The 19,469-nt window shown below is 41.2% G+C and overlaps 1 protein-coding gene across 8 annotated transcripts in view; it reads left to right on the top strand.

The window, feature by feature from the left end:
* LOC139766910 (uncharacterized) overlaps window positions 1-19,469 on the top strand; it is a 218,086-nt gene that overhangs the window by 92,124 nt on the left and 106,493 nt on the right. For 7 of the 8 annotated variants that reach the window (XM_071695966.1, XM_071695950.1, XM_071695941.1 and 4 more), the window contains exons 4-5: window positions 14,508-14,687; window positions 15,047-15,251. In XM_071695966.1, the coding sequence (XP_071552067.1) occupies window positions 14,508-14,687; window positions 15,047-15,251 (385 nt within the window). Of the gene's footprint in view, window positions 1-853; window positions 6,242-14,507; window positions 14,688-15,046; window positions 15,252-19,469 lie in introns of those variants that run through there. The other variant, XM_071695999.1, reaches the window with a different exon arrangement.

Raw genomic sequence — 19,469 nt, 5'->3', positions numbered from 1 at the left:
ACTAAGTTTCGAGGAGTTAGACACTTCATTCACCATAGATCTGAATTTTACCATACATCAAGCAATGTTCACTGAGACAGAACCCTGAAGCAGGGAGGCTTGACCCTATTGACATTTGAACCTGAGATGGCAAAATCAGGTTTTATCATCAGTGACACTGCTACATTGTTATTGTTTTAATCTCTACCTGTAGTGAATGACCTCCTTTATGGGGCCCACACTTTCAAAAGCCTCCCAGGGGACTAGGTGAAGGCAGGGTGAGCAAAACATAACAAAGCCATGATGCCACCCACTGTTCACTCAGTAATTTCAATATTACTATAAAAGCATTCAAAGAGGGAAGAAAAATTGCTAAGTGTACCAATGAATAAGCTAGTTGAAACCTTCTAATGTTGTTGTATAAACACCAAAAGTAGAAACCAATAATCAAGAAGAAAGGGAGTTGACTCTGAAGGAAAAAGAGTTGGCTGAGAACCCAGGTAGAGATGAGGAGAGACTAAAGTTGATAGATACAACAACGGTTAATGGATATCTAATATTAACAAAGCATACTACACAGTGTCGCTGTAAACTTTACCTGCTTACCCATACATTTTCAAAGGCAATGTCACACTTACATTTTAGTACTTTGGTATTTCTCCTTTTACCTTGATGACCATCTGCAGATATCTGGATGTGGATTTGGCAAGGTTCCTGAAGTATTATAGGTCCATTTTTGGGTACATAGGGCCTTGATCTCTTGAATGAGGTGAGGCATTGATGAGGTGTTGCATGGAGCACCCACCTGATTGTGTGTTCTGAGCACCCAGTGCACCCAGAAGTCTCATGTGTACCATCATTTTCTTGCTTCCAGGCAAGAATTTGGGCTTTCTCCTCCTTAGAAGAAATACCGTGGTTAGAAGTAAAATTCCCAAAATGAAGTGGCAGCCAGGAAAGTTAAAGAAAGAACTTCCTACCCTCAAGATATCCTGGGCACACTAAGGCGGGTTGCTGGTGTTCACATCATTAGAAACACTAGTCACAGTGACCAGTTGTTCAATGATTTCACCCTGATAGCATCATATGCTTGTACCCACAATAAAACTTAGCTGTGTATCTTATTCGAAAATGTATGAGGAGCAAATGATTTTTATTTTCCATAATGTATATCTGAAAAATTACCGGTTTATTGCTTAATCAGCCATTGCTTTCTACCATCATTGACATATAACTGCTTCTTCAGCAGCAAAGTCTTGTGATTATATACTGCTCGAATAAGAAATAAACAAACAGGCAAAAGATATGATGTGAGCACTGATAGCATTGACCACCAGGGTCACCTAAATGCTTCTTAGGGATTAAGAGAATGTAAATGCCACTCACAGCACTGCCAGCTTCTATGGCACCTGGAGATAATAATACTAGAAGAAAACATTCCAGATAGCTGGAATCTAAATATGAATACAAGATATGCATGAAGTATCATGTGTGTATGCAGTATGTGATTGGGCATGATTCCTGAAGTGGATTAGGGTGTTTAGAGCAAGCCTTATAACAACATTCAATTCCATGCAAGAGATTTGGGCAGTCTCTCCCAAAGTTACAGTGCACGTGACAGTCTGTGGTTTTTCTTACCCTTTAGGCTATTCAGAAAATTCTGAATGAGGTCATCAGGGTTGAAGCTAATGTTTTTCCTTGTTCTTTGTAGAAATTAAAGGGAAAAGACAGTGAGTCTGGGGCTCTTTATCCTTTCTTTATCTGAAAAGAATGTTTTGTGAGATTTTCATAGCTCCTTACCTTCTCTCATAAAGAAGACATTTTACTCATAAGTTGCCCTTGCTAGAAACAGTGGTACCCTAACTAGGTAGCCATTTTAAGGCCATAGATCTACAGGCAGTTTTTTTCATGACTGTGTTCCTTGCCTTCCATGCCAGTTGGGGGTACAGACCCATAGCCAGGACTTCCCAAGAGAGTAGTCATAATTGTGAATATATTTATTTATTATACTTAGTTGCTGTCTCCCACATTAGTGAGGTAGCGCAAGGAAACTGATGAAAGAATGGCCCAACCCGCCCACATACACATGTATACACATAAACGCCCACACACACACATATACATGCCTATACATTTCAATGCATACATACATATACGTACACAGACATATACATATATACACATGTACATGTTCATACTTACTGCCTTCATCCATTCCCATCATCACCCACCACACATAAAATGGCACCCCCTTCCCCGCACATGCACGAGGTAATGCTAGGAAAAGACAACAAGGGCCACATTCTTTCACTCAATCTGTAGCTGTCATATGTATTACACCGAAACCACAGCTCCATTTCCACAGCCAGGCCCCACAAAACTTTCCATGGTTTACCCAAGATGCTTTACATGCCATGGTTCAATCCATTGACAGCACGTCGACCACGGTATACCACATCGTTTCAATTCACTCTGTTCCTTGCATGCCTTTCACCCTCCTGCCTGTTCAGGCCCTGATCACTCAAAATCTTTTTCACTCCATCCTTTCACCTCCAATTTGGTCTCCCACTTCTCCTCGTTTCCTCCACCTCTTACACATATATCCTCTTTGTCAATCTTTCCTCACTCATTCTCTCCATGTGACCAAACCATTTCAATACACCCTCTTCTGCTCTCTCAACCACATTCTTTTTATTACCACACATCTCTCTTACCTTTTAATTTCTCACTCGATCAAACCACCTCACACCACATGTTGTCTTCAAATATTTCATTTCCAACACATCCCCCTCCTCCACACAACCTTATCTATAGCCTATGCCTTGCACCCATGTAACACTGTTGGAACCACTATTCTTTCAAAAATACCCATTTTTGCTTTCCGAGATAACATTCTCGCCTTCCACACATTTTTTGACACTCCCAGAACTTTTACCCCCTCCCCCATCTTGTGACTCACTTCCGCTTCCATGGTTCCATCCGCTGCTAAATCCACTCCCAGATATCTAAAACACTTCACTTCCTCCAGTTTTTCTTCATTCAAACTTACCTCCCAGTTGATTTGTCTCTCACCCCTACTAAACCTAATAACCTTGCTCTTATTCACATTTACTCTCAGCTTTCTTCTTTCACACCCTTTACCAAACTCAGTCACCAACCTCTGCAGTTTCTCACCCGAATCAGCGACCAGCGCTGTATCATCAGCGAAGAACAACTGACTCACTTCCCAAGCCCTCCCATCCACAACAGACTGCATACTTGCCCCTCTTTCCAAAACTCTTGCATTCACCTTCCTAACAACCCTACCCATATACAAGTTAAAGAACCATGGAGACATCACGCACCCCTACCGCAAACTGACATTCACTGGGAACCAATCACTTTCCTCTCTTCCTGCTCGTACACATGCCTTACATCCTTGATAAAAACTTTTCACTGCTTCTAGCAACTTACCTCCCACACCGTACACTCTTAATACCTTCCACAAAGCATCTCTATCAACTCTATCATATGCCCTCTCCAGGTCCATAAATGCTACATACAAATCCATCTGTTTTTCTAAGTATTTCTCACATATATTCTTCAAAAGCAAACACCTAATTCACACATCCTCTACCACTTCTGAAACCACACTGCTCTTCCCCAATCTGATGCTCTGTACATGCCTTTACCCTCTCAATCAATACCCTCCCATCTAATTACCCAAAAATACTCAACAAACTTGTACCTCTATAATTTGAACACTTGACCCTTTGCTTTTGTACAATGGCACTATGCATGCATTCCGCCAATCCTCAGGCACTTCACCATGAACCATACATACATTGAATAACCTTACCAACCAGTCAACAACACAGCCACCCCCTTTTTTAATAGATTCCACTGCAATACCGTCCAAACTCGCCGCCTTGCCAGCTTTCATCTTCCGCAAAGCTTTCACTGCCTTTTCTCTGTTTACCGTGCCATTCTCCCTGACCCTCTCACTTCGCACACCACCTCGACCAAAACACCCTATATCTGGCACTCTATCGTCAAACTCATTCAACAAACCTTCAAAATTCTCACTCCATCTCCTCACTTCACCACTACCTGTTATTAACTCCCCATTATCTGCCTTCACTGATGTTCCCATTTGTTCTCTTGTCTTATGCTCTGTTTACCTCCTTACAAAACATCTCTTTATTTTCCTTAAAATTTAATGATACTCTCTCACCCCAACTCTCATTTGCCCTCTTTTTCACCTGTTGCACCTTTCTGTTGACCTCCTGCCTCTTTTATAAACCTCCCTTTTCATTTGCACTACTTCTCTGCAAAAATCATCCAAACACCTCTCTCTTCTCTTTCACTAACAATCTCACTTCTTCATTCCACCACTCTCTACCCTTTCTAATCTGCCCACCTCCCACCTTTCTCATGCCACAAACATCTTTTGCGCAAGCCATCCCTGCTTCCCTAAAGACATCCCATTCCTCCCCCATTCCCCTTACATCATTTGCTCTCACCTTTTTTCATTCTGCATTCAATCTCTCCTGATACTTCCTCACACAAGTCTCCTTTCCAAGCCCACTTACTCTCACCACTCTCTTCACCCCAGCATTTTCTCTTCTTTTCTGAAAACTTCTACAAATCTTCACCTTCACCTCCACAAGATAATGATCAGACATCCCTCCAGTTGCCCCACTCCGCACATTGACATCCAAAAGTCTTGCTTTCACGCACCTATCAATTTACACATTATCCAATAATGCTCTTTGGCCATCTCTCCTACTTACATACGTATACTTATGTATATTTTTCTTTTTAAACCAGGTATTCCCAATCACCTGTCCTTTTTCAGCACACATATCTACAAGCTCTTCACCACTTCCATTTACAACACTGAACACCCCATGTACTTCAGTTATACCCTCATCTGCCACATTACTCACCTTTTTATCAAATCACCCATCACTATAACCCGGTCTGGCACATCAAAGCTGCTAACACGCTCACTCAGCTGCTCCAAAAACACTTGCCTCTCATGATCTTTCTTCTCATGACCAGGTGCATAGGCACCAATGATCACCCGTCTCTCTCCATCCACTTTCAGTTTAACCCTTATCAGTCTAGAGTTTGCAAATATGTGGACCTTTTTATGTGCCCCAACCTAGCTGTTATGCAAGGGAGTGATAAAGGCACATTTACCGACTGTTATGGTATGAATAGCTACTTTTAAGGATTTCATAGATGCAAGTGTTTGTCAAATGCTATTACAGTATGTGTTATACCATAAGTTGTAAATATGATGACAAAAGTGGGCCTTTCCTGTATGGGGTAGGAAAGGGTTTATTAGACTCCTCCAACAGTCCTTAGCTTTGGACCTGGGGTGGTCTGTAGAACTCCTAAGTATTGTCTTTTAGAAAATCTTAGTGGGTAAGGGTCTGTAAAGTAAAGGTTCCTTGGATGGAGTTGAAAATTTCACACCTGTCAAGAATAAACTTAGGACAGCCCTTGACTTGGCTGTTACATGATTAAACTGCAGTGTTGATGTGGCAAGAACACCTAAGAGACTACAGTAGAACCAGTTTTATTTAAACTCCTTTTCCACTCAAAGAAGGCATCCAGAGGATTTTACCCCCCAAAGACATCCACATACTGTAACATAGGTTCAGACCTGGAAGTTTGAATTCAAGGTTCCCTCCTTTTTTGAGGGTTATCATACCTTATAATTAGAAAGTGGTTATTAAGCTTAGCCCTAGTGATGCTTGCTTACTTACAGGGATTCCCATTATGAGAAAGGACTGTATATGACCGCTGGTGCATAGACCTGGCAGCAGCTCAAGTACATGACCACCTCATACAGGGTTCCCCATTCCTTAAGTCCTAGTCATAGAGATATCCTTCTCTGCCCTTCATAAGGAAGTTTTTACTCATATGGTGCCCAGTCCTGGCAATTCAGCAAGCCCTTTTATTTTTTCATGGCCTTACAGTTTGAAGGCTTTCAGCTTCAGGGTTGTGCCAGACAGCTTTAAGTACTGGAACCCATAGTTGCTGCAATATCCTTATTTTTTTTTTTTTTTTTGCTTTGTCTCCTGCGTTTGCGAGGTAGCGCAAGGAAACAGACGAAAGAAATGGCCCAACCCACCCCCATACACATGTATATACATACGTCCACACACGCAAATATACATACCTACACAGCTTTCCATGGTTTACCCCAGACGCTTCACATGCCTTGATTCAATCCACTGACAGCACGTCAACCCCGGTATACCACATCGCTCCAATTCACTCTATTCCTTGCCCTCCTTTCACCCTCCTGCATGTTCAGGCCCCGATCACACAAAATCTTTTTCACTCCATCTTTCCACCTCCAATTTGGTCTCCCACTTCTCCTCGTTCCCTCCACCTCCGACACATATATCCTCTTGGTCAATCTTTCCTCACTCATTCTCTCCATGTGACCAAACCATTTCAAAACACCCTCTTCTGCTCTCTCAACCACGCTCTTTTTATTTCCACACATCTCTCTTACCCTTACGTTACTTACTCGATCAAACCACCTCACACCACACATTGTCCTCAAACATCTCATTTCCAGCACATCCATCCTCCTGCGCACAACTCTGTCCATAGTCCACGCCTCGCAACCATACAACATTGTTGGAACCACTATTCCTTCAAACATACCCATTTTTGCTTTCCGAGATAATGTTCTCGACTTCCACACATTCTTCAAGGCTCCCAGAATTTTCGCCCCCTCCCCCACCCTATGATCCACTTCCGCTTCCATGTTTCCATCCGCTGCCAGATCCACTCCCAGATATCTAAAACACTTCACTTCCTCCAGTTTTTCTCCATTCAAACTCACCTCCCAATTGAATTGACCCTCAACCCTACTGTACCTGATAACCTTGCTCTTATTCACATTTACTCTTAACTTTCTTCTTTCACACACTTTACCAAACTCAGTCACCAGCTTCTGCAGTTTCTCACATGAATCAGCCACCAGCGCTGTATCATCAGCGAACAACAACTGACTCACTTCCCAAGCTCTCTCATCCCCAACAGACTTCATACTTGCCCCTCTTTCCAAAACTCTTGCATTCACCTCCCTAACAACCCCATCCATAAACAAATTAAACAACCATGGAGACATCACACACCCTTGCTGCAAACCTACATTCACTGAGAACCAATCACTTTCCTCTCTTCCTACACGTACACATGCCTTACATCCTCGATAAAAACTTTTCACTGCTTCTAACAACTTGCCTCCCACACCATATATTCTTAATACCTTCCACAGAGCATCTCTATCAACTCTATCATATGCCTTCTCCAGATCCATAAATGTTACATACAAATCCATTTGCTTTTCTAAGTATTTCTCACATACATTCTTCAAAGCAAACACCTGATCCACACATCCTCTACCACTTCTGAAACCACACTGCTCTTCCCCAATCTCATGCTCTGTACATGCCTTCACCCTCTCAATCAATACCCTCCCATTTAATTTGCCAGGAATACTCAACAAACTTATACCTCTGTAATTTGAGCACTCACTCTTATCCCCTTTGCCTTTGTACATTGGCACTATGCACGCATTCCGCCAATCCTCAGGCACCTCACCATGAGTCATACATACATTAAATAACCTTACCAACCAGTCAACAATACAGTCACCCCCTTTTTTAATAAATTCCACTGCAATGCCATCCAAACCTGCTGCCTTGCCGGCTTTCATCTTCCGCAAAGCTTTTACTACCTCTTCTCTGTTTACCAAATCATTTTCCCTAACCCTCGCACTTTGCACACCACCTCGACCAAAACACCCTATATCTGCCACTCTATCATCAAACACATTCAACAAACCTTCAAAATACTCACTCCATCTCCTTCTCACATCACCACTACTTGTTATCACCTCCCCATTTGTGCCCTTCACTGAAGTTCCCATTTGCTCCCTTGTCTTACGCACTTTATTTACCTCCTTCCAGAACATCTTTTTATTCTCCCTAAAATTTACTGATAGTCTCTCACCCCAACTCTCATTTGCCCTTTTTTTCACCTCTTGCACCTTTCTCTTGACCTCCTGTCTCTTTCTTTTATACGTCTCCCACTCAATTGCATTTTTTCCCTGCAAAAATCGTCCAAATGCCTCTCTCTTCTCTTTCACTAATACTCTTACTTCTTCATCCCACCACTCACTACCCTTTCTAATCAACCCACCTCCCACTCTTCTCATGCCACAAGCATCTTTTGCACAATCCATCACTGATTCCCTAAATACATCCCATTCCTCCCCCACTCCCCATACTTCCATTGTTCTCACCTTTTTCCATTCTGTACTCAGTCTCTCCTAGTACTTCCTCACACAAGTCTCCTTCCCAAGCTCACTTACTCTCACCACCCTCTTCACCCCAACATTCACTCTTCTTTTCTGGAAACCCATACAAATCTTCACCTTAGCCTCCACAAGATAATGATCAGACATCCCTCCAGTTGCACCTCTCAGCACATTAACATCCAAAAGTCTCTCTTTCGCGCGCCTGTCAATTAACACGTAATCCAATAACGCTCTCTGGCCATCTCTCCTACTTACATAAGTATACTTATGTATATCTCGCTTTTTAAACCAGGTATTCCCAATCATCAGTCCTTTTTCTGCACATAAATCTACAAGCTCTTCACCATTTCCATTTACAACACTGAACACCCCATGTATACCAATTATTCCCTCAACTGCCACATTACTCACCTTTGCATTCAAATCACCCAACACTATAACCCGGTCTCGTGCATCAAAACCACTAACACACTCATTCAGCTGCTCCCAAAACACTTGCCTCTCATGATCTTTCTTCTCATGCCCAGGTGCATATGCACCAATAATCACCCATCTCTCTCCATCAACTTTCAGTTTTACCCATATTAATCGAGAATTTACTTTCTTACATTCTATCACATACTTCCACAACTCCTGTTTCAGGAGTACTGCTACTCCTTCCCTTGCTCTTGTCCTCTCACTAACCCCTGACTTTACTCCCAAGACATTCCCAAACCACTCTTCCCCTTTACCCTTGAGCTTCGTTTCACTCAGAGCCAAAACATCCAGGTTCCTTTCCTCAAACATACTACCTATCTCTCCTTTTTTCACATCTTGGTTACATCCACACACATTTAGGCACCCCAATCTGAGCCTTCGAGGAGGATGAGCACTCCCCGCGTGACTCCTTCTTCTGTTTCCCATTTTAGAAAGTTAAAAAAATACAAGGAGGGGAGGATTTCTGGCCCCCCGCTCCCGTCCCCTCTAGTCGCTTTCTACGACACGCGAGGAATGCGTGGGAAGTATTCTTTCACCCCTATCCCCAGGGATAATATACATATATATATACACATGCGCACACATACACACACACACGCACACATACACACACACACACACACACATACATATATATACTTGTGAAAAATGTAAGAAACAATTTAGAAACTGAAACTTCTAGCTTGAAATGAAATGAAAAAATGAATGTCACATAATGGTTCAACCTCTGGCTATGGAAAAAGGAAATGTTTAATTTATTTACACAAACGTCAATAGTAGTTCTCATCAATTTAACCACTGTATCAATAAGCTTCAATAAGCTTTGCGGAAGATGAAAGCCGGCAAGGCAGCAGGTTTGGATGGTATTGCAGTGGAATTTATTAAAAAAGGGGGTGACTGTATTGTTGACTGGTTGGTAAGGTTATTTAATGTATGTATGACTCATGGTGAGGTGCCTGAGGATTGGCGGAATGCGTGCATAGTGCCATTGTACAATGGCAAAGGGGATAAGAGTGAGTGCTCAAATTACAGAGGTATAAGTTTGTTGAATATTCCTGGTAAATTATATGGGAGGGTATTGATTGAGAGGGTGAAGGCATGTACAGAGCATGAGATTGGGGAAGAGCAGTGTGGTTTCAGAAGTGGTAGAGGATGTGTGGATCAGGTGTTTGCTTTGAAGAATGTATGTGAGAAATACTTAGAAAAGCAAATGGATTTGTATGTAGCATTTATGGATCTGGAGAAGGCATATGATAGAGTTGATAGAGATGCTCTGTGGAAGGTATTAAGAATATATGGTGTGGGAGGAAAGTTGTTAGAAGCAGTGAAAAGTTTTTATCGAGGATGTAAGGCATGTGTACGTGTAGGAAGAGAGGAAAGTGATTGGTTCTCAGTGAATGTAGGTTTGCGGCAGGGGTGTGTGATGTCTCCATGGTTGTTTAATTTGTTTATGGATGGGGTTGTTAGGGAGGTAAATGCAAGAGTTTTGGAAAGAGGGGCAAGTATGAAGTCTGTTGGGGATGAGAGAGCTTGGGAAGTGAGTCAGTTGTTGTTCGCTGATGATACAGCGCTGGTGGCTGATTCATGTGAGAAACTGCAGAAGCTGGTGACTGAGTTTGGTAAAGTGTGTGGAAGAAGAAAGTTAAGAGTAAATGTGAATAAGAGCAAGGTTATTAGGTACAGTAGGGTTGAGGGTCAAGTCAATTGGGAGGTGAGTTTGAATGGAGAAAAACTGGAGGAAGTGAAGTGTTTTAGATATCTGGGAGTGGATCTGGCAGCGGATGGAACCATGGAAGCGGAAGTGGATCATAGGGTGGGGGAGGGGGCGAAAATTCTGGGGGCCTTGAAGAATGTGTGGAAGTCGAGAACATTATCTCGGAAAGCAAAAATGGGTATGTTTGAGGGAATAGTGGTTCCAACAATGTTGTATGGTTGCGAGGCGTGGGCTATGGATAGAGTTGTGCACAGGAGGATGGATGTGCTGGAAATGAGATGTTTGAGGACAATATGTGGTGTGAGGTGGTTTGATCGAGTGAGTAACGTAAGGGTAAGAGAGATGTGTGGAAATAAAAAGAGCGTGATTGAGAGAGCAGAAGAGGGTGTTTTGAAGTGGTTTGGGCACATGGAGAGAATGAGTGAGGAAAGACTGACCAAGAGGATATATGTGTCGAAGGTGGAGGGAACGAGGAGAAGAGGGAGACCAAATTGGAGGTGGAAAGATGGAGTGAAAAAGATTTTGTGTGATCGGGGCCTGAACATGCAGGAGGGTGAAAGGAGGGCAAGGAATAGAGTGAATTGGAGCGATGTGGTATACCGGGGTTGACGTGCTGTCAGTGGATTGAATCAAGGCATGTGAAGCGTCTGGAGTAAACCATGGAATGCTGTGTAGGTATGTATATTTGCGTGTGTGGACGTATGTATATACATGTGTATGGGGGGGGGTTGGGCCATTTCTTTCGTCTGTTTCCTTGCGCTACCTCGCAAACGCAGGAGACAGCGACAAAGTATAATAGAATAGATCAATAAGCTTCAATGTCTAAGCTACATTTTTTCCAATTTCACTATTTTCTTGTCAAAGCACCATGTATGAAAACTATCACTCCAGTAACACAACTATAAACATTTACTTTCCCTTTTAAAAAAAAAAAAGGAAGTTCTGGGGAAGTCTGTCTCGATACACTGCGGGACACTCTACCACCTGGCGAGGTTTGTGTTGCAATGGTTCTTGATTCACAAACGTAGTAGCATCACTGGTGGGCCAAGGTAGTTCTGTTGGCCCAATATCCTTATATGGTCACAAATTCCTTGGAACACTCAGACTGGTAATTCTGACATGAAAAAAATATGCTAGAGGATCTCCAGTAACTTCCTTTGGTGAGTTTGACGAATCCTTCAAATGATAGTGTTCTCCAATTTCAGAAAATTCATGTAGTGGAACCTTTAGAGGCTGTACAATAGTTCTGTCTTTTGTACATTTAGATGCTGGACCTGAAGACATATCTGTGGTTGCCTGATATCTGATGTACAAGATCCTAGTGCTTCAGGTAGACACCATATCCTTATAAAGTAAATGGTAATGTTCTCTGCCTGACTGTGTTCAAAGGCACCCATTTTTCTTCTGTTTCTCCAGGAATTATGCTTTTCTGGGCAGATATCTTATCTGGATGACATTTTGTCAATAAACATTTTGATGAGATATCTTTTGACTGGTTTCCCTCAACACCAGAATAATTGTAATGTTTCTTATTTGCATACTTTTTTTCTCCAGTTTTAGAAGAAAAGAGCATCAAAACATTCCATTATCCTTGGCTGGAAGTTATTGAAACCAAAATTATCTTTTACCCTAGTTATTCATCTGGAAAAGGCTTATTTTAAATAATTGCTTTTCTTGGGTGTCAGAAGTTGTCATGTATGTCATATGTTGTATGTCATATGTCTGGAATTAGATTTTTTTTTTACCACCAGTCCTGGATTCTGGGTTTTTAACATGTATACTATTTTCTCAAACCTCTTACAGGAAAAGGTTTGGAGTAAGCTAGCATATGTCCTTTTACTTATCCTTCACCCTTTTACTTAGTCCGTTCATATTAGCCTGAATTTATTTGCTTTCTTTGAAGAATATGATGTCTTGGTAAAAAAATTATGTTTTCTGTTTGATTTCTTCTTTTGTCTTTGTTGCTACAGAGCAAGACTAGTAGTGCTCCTGCCTTTTGAGAGTGCTCTTCAAGAACTCCTCTCCTGAGTTTAGGTTTTTTTCATAACAGATCAAAAGAAAAAGAAAAAAATTAAGCCAAAAACTTTGAAAGTGAAATTTTACCTCAGTAGTCTGTCCATTGAGGAAGTAGTTGCCTTCCCTCCTCACAGCCCAAGAGGAAGCTTTTCGTCTTAAATCACTTTATAAGCTCTGACTTAGTTTAGTTTAACCAAACCTTAGTTTTGACTTAATTAAAGGAAATTACCCTAGAAGAACACTGTTCACCTTTTTTAGCAAGTACAGCTGGAAATCTCTGTGCCTTATTCCCAACACTTCTCTTAAGACTCTTTGGAATTTCTCCAAATTTCCTGAAGGAACCTTCATCCCTCCTGAAGAATACGTACTTTTTTCTAACACTAGAACTTACACTGGCAGTACTCTGTGCTAAATTTGTACAAAACAGAGAAGTTTAACAGGTATTCTATGCTATGTGCTCTTTCCTAGGATGTCATACAGATCATAAGCTTCTCTTTTTTTTTTTTTTCATAGGTTTTCATCACCTCTAATTGGCTTGACATGGGCATTGCACTAGATCAGTGTTGTGAGAAGGTGGCATAAACCTCATTCTTCCTTTAGAATGTTTCATTGAAGGAAGTCATCAAGATGGTTGATACCTTTCTTTAACCCAGCTCAATCGGTACTGTAGTTTTTGAGACAGTAGATATATCCTGTGGCTCTTGGGATTCTGCCTTCAAGAATATTGCAAACTTCATCTGACTCTTCACTGAAGGATCTTGTGTTTTGAGTGAGGATAACTTTGTATGAATTTTTTCTTTTTTTAATCCTCCTCTTTCATATGGGTATCTAGCCCATTGCCAGGGGGAATGTGAAGTGTTTGAACAAAGCCCACTTTGTCTTTGAAAAGAAATATTTTAAGTCTTCAGTTTTTACCAAAATATACTTCTGATGGCCTTGACAGACCACCAAGCTTCCATACATGATTTAACTAGCAGTATATTAGAAAATTTTTGTAATTCATTGTTTAACTGTGTTTAAATGATTACATATGTGTATACAGTCCCAGAATCCAGGTCAGAAATTGAAAAGAATACTCCCTTGAAAATCCTGGTGATAGGCTTGAGTATGCTTTTGCTGCTCATGGGACAAGCTACAAAGGAGAGAAATTTAGGTTTGAAGGCTGAAAATCTCCTCTCTCCAAAGCAGTGCCCTACAAGCAACTTTTCCTGTTTTTTCATACTGTGGTTTTTTCCATTTTCATAAAAAAAACTCTTACCCTCTGTGACTGCCTACGGCTAGTACCCCATTTTCTACAAAGTGTGTGGTTTCAAGCAGTTAGTTGGAAGTTAGTCTGTTGAATCAGCCTGACATTGGTTGCTGGTTGGCTGAGTACATAGCTTGAGACACCATTAGGTCATTAGTAAAGGTTGAGGATAGGGTTGCAGCTCCCTTGCTGAACATGAATCTAAACAAGCCATAGCTGGTATATTACCATTAAATTTCTGTCAATGCTTGTGGGACATTGCTTCAAAGAAAATAGGTTTTTCAGTTGTCACACATTTTTGGATTGTAAATACAGATCTTTTGTCCGTATATGTAAAAATGAATTGTATAAAAACACATTAATTGTGTTTACCAAAATGTTTTTCTTCATCTCTCTCTTAACAGGTATAATTTGAAATAGGATAGGGTTTGATTATATTCAAGGAGAATTGCTTTGGGATAGACTTTATCATAATCACAGAATAAGGTCAAAAACCATAAAGATAACTGAGGAAAGTGTTTAGCCATGTTTTATTAAATGCACACCTCAGAAACATTTGTTACAGTTTGGCAGGTATCTGAAATGTGTAGTTATACAGATTTTAGATGTTTAGGCTCAAGATCTTCTGTTTTCATTATCATTACTATTAGTGTCTCCTTTGTCAGAATTTATTATTTTTGAATGATAATGCATGACATGTGGACATAATTAAAGTATCTACTCTGATAACTATTTAACATTACCAGCGCATGAAGGAGAGTGATGAGTCTCTGCGCCACCTTGCAGCGGAACGAGATGAAACAGAACGAGAAAAATGGAACATCTTAAAGCATGCAAGAGATGAATCAGAGCGAGTAGTTAAACTCTCTGCCCAGCTTGGTCTGAAGGAAGCTACAGTAAAAAAACTCCAAGAGGAACTTGACATGGTATGAATATGAAATTTGAAGGAAATTTTTTATTGAATTAGAATCTGTTTCAAGATTCTTTAACATTTTCTGGAGACCATGCGATGCTGCAATTTTGAAAGATTCCTATGATATACCAAAGATTTGCAGACTTTTAGTGTTGTTGCATGAGAGCTTCATTAGCTTTGTTTGAGCTTGGAAGAGTATTTGTTTGCCATATTACAGTATTTCAAATCCTTATTTTGAACACAGAAAATGGAGTTGTTTTGACAACCAATGATTTAGTAGGAAAACATTTTATTTTGTATTTCAAGTTTTCTTGAATTAAAGTAAAGCCACACAGACATGAACAGTTTTTGTGATTAAGAATTAACTTTCAGGTCCGTAAGCAGCTCACCTCTGTGGGATACTACAGTGATGCAGAGTCTGTCAGGACTAATGGACTAACTACCCCTACAGCTTCCACACCTGCTTGTTCACCCTTGCCTGTTTCCACTCCAACTCCCACTCCAAATGGTCGTGGATCTTCAGCAGATTCAGGTGTAAGGTTGTCAAGTGATCGAGACTCAACTGCTAGTCATGATGGTAAGAACTGTTGTATGTTTCAATGCTAAGGCTGTAAGTCAGGATGGTGTAATTATTCCCTTTGAATCCATTAAAAAGATTCCAGGTTTTCCAAAGCTGTGGAGTTATTTTTAGGTTGTTATATATCACTGAAATCGTAAGTAATCTAGAAAGCAAAACAGTATGCAAGTATCCATTATAGCTCTTGACATTTTTATGTCAGAACCTCAACCAAAACAGTTTTGTGTTATAGCTGGTTGCCATAAACGTGGGGCTTTGCTACTTTAGATAGTGTATAGTTGTGTGAATTAAGAACAATGCACAGCTTATATGACTGAATTTATTTATATTTTGTCATTGGATTGAGAAGGTGAAAGCATGTACAGAGCATCAGATTGGGGAAGAGCAGTGTGGTTTCAAAAGTGGTAGAGGATGTGTGGATCAGGTGTTTGCTTTGAAGAATGTATGTGAGAAATACTTAGAAAAGCAAATGGATTTGTATGTAGCAGTTATGGATCTGGAGAAGGCATATGATAGAGTTGATAGAAATGCTCTGTGGAAGGTATTAAGAATATGTGGTGTGGGAGGCAAGTTGATAGAAGCAGTGAAAAGTTTTTATTGAGGATGTAAGGCATGTGTACGAGTAGGAAGAGAGGAAAGTGATTGGCTCTCAGTGAATGTAGGTTTGCGACAGGGGTGCGTAATGTCTCCATGGTTGTTTAGTTTGTTTATGGATGGGGTTGTTAGGGAGGTAAATGCAAGAGTTTTGAAAAGAGGGGCAAGTATGCAGTCTGTTGTGGATGAGAGAGCTTGGGAAGTGAGTCAGTTGTTGTTCGCTGATGATACAGCGCTGGTGGCTGATTCGGGTGAGAAAATGCAAAGCTGGTGACTGAGTTTGGTAAAGTGTGTGAAAGAAGAAAGCTGAGAGTTAATGTTAATAAGAGCAAGGTTATTAGGTACAGTAGGGTTGAGGGACAAGTCAATTGGGAGGTAAGTATGAATGGAGAAAAACTGGAGGAAGTGAAGTGTTTTAGATATCTGGGAGTGGATTTGGCAGAGGATGGAACCATGGAAGCAGAAGTGAATCATAGGGTGGGGGAGGGGGCGAAAGTTCTGGGAGCATTGAAAAATGTGTGGAAGGCGAGAATGTTATCTTGGAAAGGAAAAATGGGTATGTTTGAAGGAATAGTGGTTCCATCAATGTTATATGGTTGCGAGGCATGGGCTATAGATAGAGTTGTACGGAGGAGGGTGGATGTCCTGGAAATGAGATGTTTGAGGACAATATGTGGTGTGAGGTGGTTTGATCGAGTAAGTAATGTAAGGGTAAGAGAGATGTGTGGTAATAAAAAGGGTGTGGTTGAGAGAGCAGAAGACGGTGTTTTGAAATGGTTTGGTCACATGGAGAGAATGAGTGAGGAAAGATTGACCAAGAGGATATATGTGTCAGAGGTGGAGGGAATGAGGAGAAGTGGGAGATCAAATTGGAGGTGGAAAGATGGAATGAAAAAGGTTTTGAGTAATCGGGGCTTGAACATGCAGGAGGGTGAAAGGCGTGCAAGGAATAGAGTGAATTGGAACGATGTGGTATATCGGGGTCAACATGCTGTCAGTGGATTGAACCAGGGCATATGAAGCGTCTGGGGTAAATCATGGATAATTTTGTGGGACCTGGATGTGGAAACAGAGCTGTGGTTTTGGTGCATTACACATGACAGCTAGAGACTGAGTGTGAATGAATGTGGCCTTTGTATTTTTTCCTATCTCTACCTCATGAGCATGCTGAGGGAGGGTGCCATTTCCTGTGTGGCGGGCTGGTGGCAGGAATGGATGAAGGCAGCATGTATGAATATGTACATGTGTATATATGTATATGTCTGTGTATGTATATGTATGTATTCTTTGAAATGTATAGGTATGTATATGTGTGTGGGTGTTTATGTATATACATGTGTATGTGGGTGGGTTGGGCTATTCTTTCGTCTGTTTCCTTGCGCTGCCTTGCTAACGTTGGAGACAGCGACAAAGTATATTTTTTTTTCCAAAAGAAGGAACAGAGAAGGGGGCCAGGAGAAGATATTCCCTCAAAGGCCCAGTCCTCTGTTCTTAATGCTACCTCGCTATCGTGGGAAATGGCGAATAGTATGAAAAAAAAAAAAATATATATATATATATATATATATATATATATATATATATATATATATATATATATATATATGGGAGGGTATTGATTGAGAGGGTGAAGGCATGTACAGAGCATCAGATCGGGGAAGAGCAGTGTGGTTTCAGAAGTGGTAGAGGATGTGTGGATCAGGTGTTTGCTTTGAAGAATGTATGTGAGAAATACTTAGAAAAGCAAATGGATTTGTATGTAGCATTTATGGATCTGGAGAAGGCATATGATAGAGTTGATAGAGATGCTCTGTGGAAGGTATTAAGAATATATGGTGTGGGAGGAAAGTTGTTAGAAGCAGTGAAAAGTTTTTATCGAGGATGTAAGGCATGTGTACGAGTAGGAAGAGAGGAAAGTGATTGGTTCTCAGTGAATGTAGGTTTGCGGCAGGGGTGTGTGATGTCTCCATGGTTGTTTAATTTGTTTATGGATGGGGTTGTTAGGGAGGTAAATGCAAGAGTTTTGGAAAGAGGGGCAAGTATGAAGTCTGTTGGGGATGAGAGAGCTTGGGAAGTGAGTCAGTTGTTGTTCGCTGATGATACAGCGCTGGTGGCTGATTCATGTGAGAAACTGCAGAAGCTGGTGACTGAGTTTGGAAAAGTGTGTGGCAGAAGAAAGTTAAGAGTAAATGTGAATAAGAGCAAGGTTATTAGGTACAGTAGGGTTGAGGGTCAAGTCAATTGGGAGGTGAGTTTGAATGGAGAAAAACTGGAGGAAGTGAAGTGTTTTAGATATCTGGGAGTGGATCTGGCAGCGGATGGAACCATGGAAGCGGAAGTGGATCATAGGGTGGGGGAGGGGGCGAAAATCCTGGGGGCCTTGAAGAATGTGTGGAAGTCGAGAACATTATCTCGGAAAGCAAAAATGGGTATGTTTGAAGGAATAGTGGTTCCAACAATGTTGTATGGTTGCGAGGCGTGGGCTATGGATAGAGTTGTGCGCAGGAGGATGGATGTGCTGGAAATGAGATGTTTGAGGACAATGTGTGGTGTGAGGTGGTTTGATCGACTGAGTAACGTAAGGGTAAGAGAGATGTGTGGAAATAAAAAGAGCGTGGTTGAGAGAGCAGAAGAGGGTGTTTTGAAGTGGTTTGGGCACATGGAGAGGATGAGTGAGGAAAGATTGACCAAGAGGATATATGTGTCGGAGGTGGAGGGAACAAGGAGAAGAGGGAGACCACATTGGAGGTGGAAAGATGGAGTGAAAAAGATTTTGTGTGATCGGGGCCTGAACATGCAGGAGGGTGAAAGGAGGGCAAGGAATAGAGTGAATTGGAGCGATGTGGTATACTGGGGTTGACGTGCTGTCAGTGGATTGAATCAGGGCATGTGAGGCGTCTGGGGTAAACCATGGAAAGCTGTGTAGGTATGTATATTTGCATGTGTGGACGTATGTATATACATGTGTATGGGGGGGTTGGGCAGTTTCTTTCGTCTGTTTCCTTGCGCTACCTCGCAAACGCGGGAGACAGCGACAGAGTATAATAAATAAATAAGTAAATAAAAATATATGGACGATTTTTGCAGGGAAAAAATGCAATTGAGTGGGAGATGTATAAAAGAAAGAGACAGGAGGTCAAGAGAAAGGTGCAAGAGGTGAAAAAGGGCAAATGAGAGTTGGGGTGAGAGAGTATCATTAAATTTTAGGGAGAATAAAAAGATGTTCTGGAAGGAGGTAAATAAAGTGCGTAAGACAAGGGAGCAAATGGGAACTTCAGTGAAGGGCACAAATGGGGAGGTGATAACAAGTAGTGGTGATGTGAGAAGGAGATGGAGTGAGTATTTTGAAGGTTTGTTGAATGTGTTTGATGATAGAGTGGCAGATATAGGGTGTTTTGTTCGAGTTGTTGTGCAAAGTGAGAGGGTTAGGGAAAATGATTTGGTAAACAGAGAAGAGGTAGTAAAAGCTTTGCAGAAGATGAAAGCCAGCAAGGCAGCAGGTTTGGATGGTATTGCAGTGGAATTTATTAAAAAAGGGGGTGACTGTATTATTGACTGGTTGGTAAGGTTATTTAATGTATGTATGACTCATGGTGAGGTGCCTGAGGATTGGCGGAATGCGTG

This window comes from Panulirus ornatus, chromosome 4 (assembly GCF_036320965.1).
Source record: "Panulirus ornatus isolate Po-2019 chromosome 4, ASM3632096v1, whole genome shotgun sequence".
In the NCBI taxonomy this organism is placed as follows: Eukaryota; Metazoa; Arthropoda; class Malacostraca; order Decapoda; family Palinuridae; genus Panulirus; species Panulirus ornatus.
The sequence above is the reverse complement of the archived record's forward strand: the minus strand, read 5'-3'. Positions and strand labels throughout refer to the sequence as shown.